The sequence below is a fragment of the Chenopodium quinoa genome, unplaced genomic scaffold, assembly GCF_001683475.1.
Source record: "Chenopodium quinoa cultivar QQ74 unplaced genomic scaffold, ASM168347v1, whole genome shotgun sequence".
NCBI classification, from domain to species: Eukaryota; Viridiplantae; Streptophyta; class Magnoliopsida; order Caryophyllales; family Amaranthaceae; genus Chenopodium; species Chenopodium quinoa.
Genome location: NW_018745410.1, coordinates 5,821,862 through 5,833,850, shown reverse-complemented (window position 1 = coordinate 5,833,850; position 11,989 = coordinate 5,821,862). Strand labels below are relative to the sequence as shown.

Here is an 11,989-nt window from a genome sequence, read left to right as displayed (position 1 = left end):
TTTCGTTCGATGTTTGACCAAGTGTCCTCCAGCCACCCTTCAGTCATTCGTAGTGCTACCCACGTACTTCATGACATGTTCAACTCGTCGTGCTTGGATCATGAGGAACCTGAGGGGAGCAGTTCGCGTGAGACCGTCACCAGACCGGTAAGAGAGGTTGCTATTGGATTTCTGGGGCCGTCATACAGACATTTCATCCGACTGGACCTGTCACCCGATTTTCCGGTCCCACCGATTATACCAACGTGGTACACCATTCGTACAGCAAGCGTAGAGGGCTGGGATGCGTTATATCATGACCGGGTGCAGCAGTGGAACAATCTAGTTGCCTTTTCTATGTGACCTAATATTGCTATTGCTATGTTTTTCCCATTTATTTAATTTTCGGATTCTAATTTTCGTATTTAGTTTTCCCATTTAAATGTGAACCTGTATTTAGTTTTCGTATGCCCACTAATTACAACTTAAAATAAAAGTTATAAAAACTAAAAATATAATGTCAAATTCTAAGAACTTAAAATAATAATTATAAGAACAGATAATGTTAACTTTTACAAACAACTAGGAAAATGTTTTATAAATGCACTGCCGACATATCAATAATCTCTCTGTGACGCCCACTGCCACTGCTCAAGGGCCCGTTCCAGTTCATCAATAACAGCTCTGCCTGTTGCAGTCGTCATGTTGTCCCTCTCCTCAAAAAGTCTGTGTCCCAACTGCGTCATCTTTCCCATCCACTACACATAACAAAACACATAAAATTCAATAACGACGTATTATGAGACGTATTATATGAAAAAAAACACAACTACAAATGTTTTATGAGACGTACCGCATCCACGGCAGTGGGCGGTGGCACATCATCATCATCGGCGTCGTCGCCGTGGTGGACGTCTCTGATCAACCTCGGGTGCGAGTGCCGGTTGTACCACTCCATGTAGTGCTGGTCACACATGGCAGCCACCCCAGTTGGCGGCCGCTGCAACTGCTCAATCCATATGCGGGCAACCATCGGAAACTGCTCCCACGTGCCAATCATGCTTGCCGGCCATTGGACGACGTACTCCTTCAACGACGCAGATCGGACGGCCTTACTGGGCCATGCTGGTGGAGGAGGAACAACTTGGACATATCCAAGCTGGCGAAGACAGCGCTGCGGCATGTACGCCTCTACGATCTCACGATACTGAATCAGTCCCGTGTAGAGGGTCCTGGGTACCCTATTACTAGGGTTCTGGCCGAAAGGCATCCAGTTCACCTGCACATTTTTTAAAATTAGTAAGATTCATACAATAAACACATCAAACTATAAAAGTAGAAATAATTTAAACACTTTACCTCTAATGGGGACATCCTGTCAAGCAATAACCGTATCGATCGCAGGCGGTCAATGGACTTCTTCTCGACACGCGGACTCCACGCACAGGCACGTGGCTGGCCATCCCCAATAGGAACCGGGTCGCGGTGTGGTCGAAACGCCGGGAAATACTCGTATATCCACGTCTGTAACAACGTCATACATCCAGTGATACCTGCCGCATCAGCCCGGCTCGAGAATCCTAACTGGCGATACATGTACGCTAATGTAGCCGACCCCCAAGAAAACTGGCCTACTCTGTCGGGCTCACACGCGTCAACTATGTCGCGTGGCCTGAGCTTGTTTCCGCTCTTATCCGGAAACAAGGTACACCCGAGAAGAAGAAAAACATATGCAGCCAGCTGTGTGTCCTGCGTCCTACGTGAAGTGGGGTGCAAACATCGCTGCAAAACTGCTGCGATCTTAACACCGCCGTGATCCCACACACCAAGTGCCGCTGTGTACAGCGCAGCCCTATCCACCGCCAACAGCTCCGCCAATAAATCTGCCTGATCCGCATCTGTGACAACAGATGCTCGGTTTCCCTCTACGGGAATCCCAAGGATGGCCTCGACGTCATGCAACATGATCGTCATCTCACCGAACGGAAGGTGGAAAGAGTTCGTGTCCGGCTGCCATCGCTCAACGAAAGCCGTGATCAGCGTCGAGTCAATCCTCTCATGCATGGTGGCAGGAAGGTGGCTCACTCTAGTGGCCCTCAATCGGCCGACCATCTCGCTCTCCTCCGGCCAAGCCTCAGCCCAACTACACAAGAAGTTACAAGTCCTCTCCCGGGTTTGGCATTTCAAAATGCCGCTATCCAAAGCCCGCTCTTGGTCCTCCCAAATACGGGTAGCGATGTGTCCTAGAAAGCTAGGAATCACACTCCCGTCTATAGGTCCCCCAGCCACCTCGCCCCTCACCACCCAAGAATCATTAACGGCCCTCGACCGTTTTCTGCTAACCGCAGACACAGTGGACGCAGATGATGTGCCAGATCTACTAACAAATCTACCATCTCTACCCTTACGCACGTCTACCCTACGCGTCTCATACACATCATCAAGCCTCTGACTGAATGGACCGTAATCATCATATGGTCCACTCTGATCGTCCACATCCTCATCTGCATCCTCCTCCTCCTCCTCCTCATCACCATCATCATCTTCATCATCCTCAGAATAGTGCACCCGTTCTCTACGAGCCGAGGCCGAAATACCACGGGATCTAACGTGTCTGGGCCCCGAGCTCTCCATTGAGTTCATCGTACTTCTCATAATGTCCATACTCTTCCCAGCCCCAGAACGAAAATACGATGCCTAACACAAAATAACAAAACATGTAATATGCAATATAAACATGTAATATAAACATAAAAAAAGTAATTAAAATAAATAAATAAAACAATATACATATGATGGAAAATAAATTAAAAACATTACAAAATATTAACAACCTAAAAATAAAAAAATTAATAACCTAATAAATAAATAAATAAAAAATTGGAAAAAACAAAGCAAAAAAAAAAAATTACCCAAAAAAAACAAATTGGAAAAAACAAAGTGAAAAATATAAAATTATAAAAACTTAAAAAAAGAAGAACATCAAAATTTTAAAAAAAATTTATAACAAAAAAAAGGGAACATAAAATTTTTTTTAAGTAAAAAAACTAATTCAAAAAAAAAAAAAACAAGAACAATAAACAAGAACATAAAATTAAAAATTAAAAAAAAAAAAAGAGGAACATAAAATTTTTTTAAAAAAAACCAACAAAATTTAAAACAAAATAAAAAAAAAATCAGAAACATAAAATTTAAAATTAAAAAAAAGAAAAACAAATTTAAAAAAAAATCAAAAAAAAATAATTATTTTCGAAAATTAAATTTCAAATTTAAAACCAAAAAAAAATTAAAAAAAAAAATAAAAAGGCGGCGGCGCCTAGGCCAGACGCCGTGACGGTGGCGGCGGCGTCTAGCCCAGACGCCACTACCACGGCGGCGGCGCCTAGGCCAGACGCCGGTGCCGTGGTTCTGGCGCCTGGGCCAGACGCCACCGCCACCGTCACGGCGTCTGGCCTAGGCGCCGCCACCGCCTCCGACCTTTTTTTTTTTAATTTTTAAACACAAAATTAATAAAAAATACCTTCTCGCCGGAAAACCGCTGTCCACCCGCCGCCTGTGCCGCCACTTCCTTGCCGGGCCGCCTCGACATCGCTCGGAAAGTTTTTTAGAGAGAGAAAGTGGAAGTAGAGAATTGAGAGAAGAAATTGTGTTTTTTACTTTGAGGGCAAAAGTGACAATTCACTCTAATTTTGTGGGCTTTATGTGGAGATTCGCGGGCGATGTTTAGCAATTCAGAAGATGATGAACCTGCTACAACAAAAATTGCTAATCTTGATTCTGTTAAACCAAACAATGTTGTTACTAGCCCTGCAGGGCTACAGGGTAAAACAAACTTTTCTAATAATTCTTTGCAGGGTAAACCCCAAGATAAGAATGGAGATGTGCAGGGTCTTGCTATCAAACTTCCATTCCCTAATAGACATTTAAAGAGTAAGTTGGATAAGCAATTTGGTAAGTTTCTTGAGGTTGTGAAAAATTTGCAGGTAACAGTTCCTTTCACAAATTTAATTACTCAAGTTCCTGCATATTCTAAATTTATGAAAGAAATTTTGACTAGAAAAAGATCTATTAGTGAGATAGAGACTGTTGCTTTTACTGCAGAATGTAGTGCTATATTACAGAATAAATCTTCACCTAAACTAAAACATTCGGGTAGTTTTTCTATTCCATGTCATATTGGTAATCTGATGATTGAAAAAGCTTTATGTGATTTGGGTGCTAGTGTAAGTGTTATGCCATTATCTGTGAGCTCTAAATTAAATATGGGTAAATTAAAACCTACCAATGTTACTCTGCAAATGGCCGATCGTTTTGTTAAATACCCTATAGGTGTTTTAGAGGATATTCCTATTAGAGTAGGTACATTTTATATACCTGTTGATTTTGTTGTTCTTGATATGAAGGAAGATTTGCAAATTCCGATTATTTTGGGTAGACCATTCATTCATCTGGAAAAATGTCATCACTCGGTTCGGGGTTCCCATGTCTATGGTCTTTGATAATGGTCCCCAATTTGAGACGCCTGTTCTCAAAAGCTGGTTGGGTGACCAAGGAATTGCACACTACTTTGCATCAGTCGGCCGTCCACAAGCAAACGACCAGGTACAAGCTTTCAATAAAATTATCTCAGACGGTTTCAAGAAAAAGATTGAACGAGCAGGCGGCCTATGGGCGGATGAATTACCACATGTTCTCTGGGCCATTAGGACGACTGAAAAAGGGGCGACTGGAGAAACTGCATTCCTCCTAGATTATGGTGCGGAAGCTGTTCTTCCAATAGAACACTACGAGCCGACTCTTCGAGTAATGCTATATGACGAAGAGGCAAACTGGGAAGCCATGCGCCTGGCATTAGACTCACTCCCTGAAAGGAGGGGCAATGCTGTCTTGCGCCATGAAATTTACCGCCTGAGAATGACTAGATCATACAACAAAAAAGTACACAGGCGTCCACTCAAAGTGGGGGACTTTGTACTTAGAAAAATGGAAGCAGTTGGTAGGGCTAATGAGTCTGGCAAACTAACTCCCAACTGGGAAGGACCCTACCAAATCTATGAAGAGGTCAGGGACGGTACCTACCGTCTGGAAACACCAGACGGCCAACCGTTGCCTCGAACTTGGAATGTAGATAATCTTAAGAAATATTTCTTTTGAATGATGTAAATAGTCGAGGACTGCTTAATAAAAGTTTGATGTTTTATTCAATTCTGTACTAAGAGGGGCATGCCTATTGACAAACGGTCGGCTACTCTCCATGTTTAATTTTCATTTTTTCCTAAGAGGGGCATGCCTACTGACAAACAGTCGGCTACTCTCCATGTTTAATTTTCATTCTTACTTAAGAGGGGCACGCCGCTTGTTCCACACAATCGGTTACTCTCCCAGAACACAGTTCACCAAGAACTATCAAAGACTCATATGATCAGACCAGGCGCCAAGCCAACTGATCAAAATATAATAATTCAATTCGACCTGTCCCAACGTTATAGCAGGCGTCCGACGGCATCCATCCGGATGAAATTCGTCGTAGAGAGCAGCTCCCTTTTGGGTGGAACATTGCTCTATAAATCATTACACGACACCTATACGACTGTCTAACCAAGACAACCACGTAGCCGTTTCCCGGACAAGGATACCTCTCACTTAACTGACTAATCAGGTCAAACAAGTGTTCGCAGTAACCATGCGTGTCAACCGACCGACTGAACTACTTGGGATAAAAACAGTTGGTATCTTATGAGGTAATAGCCAACAAACATTGGCGAATAAAGGGGAACAACCGGTACCCACCGCTTGATACCTCTACTACTCAGTCACTTGGCGACTAGGTAACAATCATGTTTACTTGGTCACTCCTTAAAAATTTAGTATGAACTAAAAAGGTGTTCATACAGCGCCTGGTTTCACTAGATTAAAAGTGGCGGGGAACAGACGGCCTGGACCGACTAGAGTCTCCAGCTTAAAAACACAAACAAGGCAGGTAGGAAACCACCTTCCTACTTGGTTGAAAAAATCCATTCTTTAAAGTGGCTGACTGATCGCTTAGCATGGGAACAAACAACCAGTTGTCCAGGGGCATAGGTAGTGTGACTAACTATCTCTCGTACCTGTCCGCAACTATCGGCCATGCTAAACAGTCGGTATAGTGTACAATTGGATATCAGAATATTCGATACTTAAACAAATTTGAAACAAAACAAAAATGAAATATTTTGGCATAAAAAGAAGCCGGTCATTAAAGACCGGCCAAATATTCAGAACCCCGGCCCCCTGGCCGGGTAAATACAAACAAACGGCACGAAGGCCGTGGAAAGAAGACATAAAGCTTAAGAAGGGGGCAGATCTTCAATATTAGCAGCTGCCGCCTGGTCAGCACTCTTCTTGCTTGACTCGGCTTCAGCTGCATCTTTCTTCGATGCATTACCCCCAAGCGGCACAAGCGCCACTACCGGTTCCTCCTCCTCCAACGCCTCGTCCTCAGCAGCCGCCAGGATCTCTTGATTATATCTATCAGAACACTGGCGGTACGTTTTTTCCCAAGAGGAATAGTCGGCATTGGGGAAGAGGCGGCCCCAGGTCATGCGCTGGATTTGAGCAGAGTCTTCCATCATCTCCCGGACCAGCTCTTTCTTTTCTTGCTTGGCCTTTTCCGAGAGCTCCTGAGTAAGACTCTTCTCCTGGGTCACCAGGCGTTCCTTTACGTTCGCTAAGGATTTCTCCAAGGTTTCGTATGAGGACATCTTTTGGCGAAGAGGTCTCAGCTCGGCCTTGAGATTGTTGATGGTCGCCTCCAGCTCGCTATTTCTCTTCTGGGCCGCCTCTAACTGAGCCCGGATGGCAGAAGTAGCCTGAGCCTGATAATAAAGAATGTCAATTGTCAGAACCTCATTTTGGGCAATTTGAAACATTGCCTTATCACAGTCAGAGGCGGCCATAGCTTTTGCGACCTTTACCTCTTTGTTCTTCCAGTCAAGCGGCTTACGGAGGCCGTTCACTCGGAGCAGGGCCTAAGTAAAAAGGGAACAGGCGTCAGTTTCCAAACAAAAAAACAGGCGTCCTGGAATTCAAATACTCAAAAATATGCTAAGTATACCTCAGCAAGGACCCCTGCAATCCCGTCTAGGTCAAGGGTGCCGACACCCCTGACCGCCTCCCTTTCAACTGGAGGAACAGCCTTGATCATAGACTTGGCCACCTCGACCAAGTCAGGCTCCTGAGGGCCGGCTGCATCAAGCATAGACAAACGGATTAGACCTAGTAAAGAAGAGAGCAAGTCTAAAATTTACAAGGACAATTTCATACTTCTAGGTGGCCCAGCTGGAGTTTTAGAAGGAGTGGCCGGCTGCTTCTCAGCCGCCGCATGTTTCCTGGCAGAACCAGGAGAGCTCGCAACAGTCGTCCTCCGGGTCTTGGAGTCCGGCTGTTGGGAAGAAGAAGCTCTTGGAGCTCCCGTCTAAAAAAAAAAAAAAAAAAAAAAAACACTCGGTCAGTATATGCATAAACCCAACTCCAAAAAAGAGAGTGAAGGGTTCGAAGCTCACCAAGGGTGCCCCCTTGTTAGGGGAGTCGGTTGAAGACTGTTGCATGATGGAGGCCCGCAACATGGCCGCCGCAGTCCTGGAGGCAGTAATTTTGCTCATGGCGTCCGCTGCAAAAACAAATAGCAAAGTTAATAAAAAGTCATCACATAAATGCATGGAAAAACAGAGTATTCGACAGGCCGACTACCTCTTGAGCACCGACTGCTGAGGCCACAGGCAGCCAAAAAGTACTCGTCGTAGAGCCATTTGAAGCTCGGGACGCAGTGCAGGGGTACTTGCTCTCGTACCCTTGAAGTAGAGTTCACCCTCGACTCTACTTTGAAGAGTCCTTTATCTAAGATCTCTTTCTTAGCCTTGGGGGGAACAGGCGGCATGCTGCGGCCGCCTGCAAGAAGGGGCGGATTCCTGTTCCACCTGTTGAAGCGCTTGTTCAGCTCTGTGTCTTAACTCTCAATGATAAGGAAGGTGCTCCGCCAGTCCTTCCATTTGTTTGCTTTACCTCTTGTCATGAGGTAGCCCCTGTGGCTCGTCAATTGATACCAGCCGGTACTGCCTGCCTTAGGGGTCCGGCTGAGGTAGTTCATGTGGGCGAAAGCCTCAAAGTTCGGCTCCACCCCGTGCAGTTCGCACCCGGCCACATAGCCGAGTACGTTGACCTAGGAGTTCGGGGCTAACTGCCATAACCCCAACTCATACCCATCCAGGATCCGCTGAACAGCCGGATGCAGTGGGAAGCGCAGCCCAGCCTTGATTGCCGCCTCGTAGCAGCCAAAGCAGGCGCCATCATAGCTAGTACCAGCCGGCCAGACGACTGTGTCCTCTAGATCCGGCACGAACACTAAAAAGCCGGGGCCCATTGTGTGGTTCGCAATAAAGCTCCCCACTTTCTCTTGCAAGGCCGTTATCCGGCCCCGTGGGACAGTGCAGTAGTAGGGGGTATTTTGCTCTCGGTAAGAGGCGGATGGCTCCGCCCAATTGTCCCCCTTCTCAACTGCATGAGAAAGCCTCGCCTCTTGTAGGCGACTGTTTTTCTCTTCTGTGTCCAGAGAAGCATGGCCAGAAGAGCTAGACTCGGATTCGTCCTCTGACGAGTCCGAAGAGGACGACTCCTCCCCTCTCCCAGAGGGGCCCGCCTCCTCTCCTTTAAAAGGAGCAGGAGAAAATGTAGACTTGTCAACTGTAAAGTTGGAAGGGGTCACTTTGACTCCTCCCTCAGAACTGCCGGCTTTCAAGCCGCTTTGGTTCACTGCCACATCTGGCGCCTGTATGATGTTTCACTAATCGGCACCCTGTGGGAGGAGCCGTCTGAGTTCGAAATCCTAGCAGTTCTTTTTGTTCTGGCCATCATGTTCTGCATAGACACAGAGACAATCGGACTTTGTATAAAGGGCAAAGATGGGTCCGGAAAAGGGCAGGCGGCACTCCTAGTCCTAGATTCAGCCGTCCCCGGTGACCGGCTGATCACTAACCTAGGCCGTGTCGTGTGCTTCCGTGGTGCCATTTCCAAAAAGAATAAAATAAAGAGAAAATTAAGAGTAAGAGAACCCACGGTTACCTGAACGAGTGACGTTGATGAAGTTCTGAAAATCCTTTGCAGTCGGCTTGTCAGAGCAGGCGGTAGGCAGAAAGGGTCCAAAATGTCAGAGCAAGTTCAGGGGTCCGAATGTTCTCTCACAAAGTTCTCAAGTGTGAAAATGACCGAAGTCAACACTCCTTTATATAGGCGAAGTGAGAAGGCGAAGGGTCACTTCCAGAATTCAAAATTTTTGCGGGAGAATCTCTCGGCCTTTCGCCGAGTGACACCTGTAGCAGGCCGTCGCCTGTTACAAGTAACAGGGCGACACCTGTCACAGGTAACACGTGACCAGTCACGTGCCACCTGTGAGGGGCAAATGATTAGGGGATTTTGCTCCCACCAATCGGAATGCGCCACGTGGGCCAATCAGGTCCTGCCAAGTGTCCCCCAGTTGGACCTCTCAGGGCTTGCCACGTGGCACACGCTTATTCGTCCACCCTGGACCTATTATGTCATGACACGTGGCATACTCCATGCCTAATGGAGAAGCCGGCCACCTAGGCCCAACTTCTGAGGGAAGCCCAATCAGCCCAAGGTTAACCTAAACCTAGGATTGGCACGTTTCCCGAGGTTATAAATACCTCCCTTAATCCTCATTAAGGGAGATTACGCACATTAAACACTCTCACCTAGAGAGACCCAATCACTTTAATTTCCGCATTAATTACTCCTTAAGCAAGTACTAACTTGACCGTCGGAGGCGGATCTCCAGTCATCCGGAGCATCCATTTGTTTTGCAGGTACAGGCGTCCGGTTCCAGTCTCGGAATTGTAACTCTCCCGCAGGACATCAGAAAACCCCGAAACAGCGTGCAATTACGGAAATCTAAGGAAAGTAAAAGCTTCAAAACTAAGACAAAAAGTAAGTAAAAAGCTGCCCTCTTGTTTCTCCAATCTACGGGGTTTTATATCCCACTAAAAATATCAAAACCGACTTAAGGAAACAGCAATGAAGCGCGCCCGACCGGGCCACAATCAGCTCGATCGGGCCCGGTGTTTTTACTAGTCCAGCAGCATCCTCTTGGATTGGGCTTCTTATTTGAGCCCAAATATTTTACTTGTTTGATCCGTGGTACTAGCTTGTTCATTACTTGGACTTCTTCACCAATCGAGCCCTTAATCACCAAATTGGCCTTGGGCATTAAATATGCGGTCATAAGATACGATCAAACTCCAATATCTTTGTAGTGGTTTAATAAGCTCCGGAATTATCATAAATCTGCAAATTCCTATAAAATAATACCAACTTTACAAAAACACTAGAAAACGTATATTAGTAATAAAAATAGCTCCGCAAAGCTCAAATAAGCACAAATATGACCGTGAGACAGGGAATAAAATATATATATAATAGACTCATCAAACTCCCCCAAGCCAAACCTTTGTTTGTCCCTAAGCAAAGCAATGAATAAATAAATCAAAACTTCACCCCAAATACATTTTAAATTAATGAATATATTTCAAGGTAAATCTGACAAACATGTATCAAGGTCAACCAATCAAATCTATCCGACTTCCAATCTTCCCTACAATTGTCAAATAGAGCAAACCACATGAGCATATAAAATTCAAGACTAGTGCTCACATACTCAACTCTCATTTATGTGGCGAGTAAAAGATGTACTCGATCGCTCTCCAACCCAACCCCTTTAATGTGAACAATGCCCTCCCAACTCACACTCTCGTGTGTTTAAAAAGACATACACTCAACCTAGTAGTCGACTCGGAACATGTCAAGTCATAATTTGCATTGATAAGCAACACTTTCACATCTACACAACTCTATGCACAAGGTCGGAAGATCTTTAAAGCTTGTAATGTAAGGCTAGGGAAAAGGGTAGGATAAATTTGGGAATATGTGAGAGAAAAGCTATACATTAAGGGAGCCAAATCCTAATAAACCCATGATCAAAAATAAATGATGATCATTGTAGGGAATAATTTCAAGCTTTAATCCCACTAGCTTGAAGCCCATTGTGATCATACACTAAAGTATGGTGGCGTCCAAAAGGGAAGAAGATAGAGCAAAAGAGTCGCCAACAAGTTTTTTAAGGAACTTGTAAACCGTTCATAGGATGAAGGTTACACCCCTTAACGATCCAAGAGATCGTCAACTCCATAAGGTCTAGAACCAAATAAGGGTTCGGGGATGAAGGTACAAATCCAACCTAAAAGAGATTGAACCTGCCCTAAATAATAGGCCTCTACTTTATTCTGATCGTATTCATGTGCGCTTTCTAATTAACATACAATCAATAGGTTTAACCCTAAACCTGTTTATTTATGTTGGTTGAATTTAATGCACAAATAAACTATTATTGGCGATCACTTGAATTATAATCACATTAACCCTAAAAAAGATTATTAATTATCTTATTAAGCGTGATTACAAGCACCAATTCCCTTTAAACATGCAATAAAAGGTGTGATCAAGCAATAAATAATAAATATCAAGCAACATAATAATAAATAATCAATCATTAGAATAAAAATGAATAATAATAATCATCATCAAAATAATAATAATAATATTCATAATCATCATAAATTATAACAATTATAATAATAATCATGTTCATGTTAATATTAAAGCATAATAATAGCAAGATCCTAGGCATGATACTAACAAGATTAAAAACAAACCCTAGCATGTCACTAAGCATTAAAAATCAAAGCTTTAGCCCTAACATGATACTAACGATCATTAAGAAGAACATAGGAAGCATCGTAACAATCATATTTAATATTAAAAATACCCTAGACATGATACTAGGAATATCATAATAACAATGTAAACATGATTTCTACATCATAATATCAATAAAATCAATTAAAGTACTTACTTTGATGTCTAGTACCTCTTTCTAATAACAAAATACACATGTTAGTAACTT

At 44.1% G+C, this 11,989-nt stretch overlaps 1 protein-coding gene across 1 annotated transcript; it reads right to left on the bottom strand.

Annotated features, from left to right (window-relative positions):
• Positions 1-389: 389 nt before the first annotated feature.
• Positions 390-3,627, bottom strand: LOC110713131 (protein MAIN-LIKE 1-like). The gene is made up of 4 exons (XM_021891601.1): positions 3,500-3,627; positions 1,339-2,676; positions 833-1,258; positions 390-737 (listed from the first exon to the last, which is right to left on the bottom strand). Exons 1-4 carry the CDS (start codon positions 3,566-3,568, stop codon positions 597-599), a joined length of 1,974 nt encoding a protein of 657 aa, XP_021747293.1. The 5' UTR covers positions 3,569-3,627; the 3' UTR covers positions 390-596.
• Positions 3,628-11,989: the final 8,362 nt, after the last annotated feature.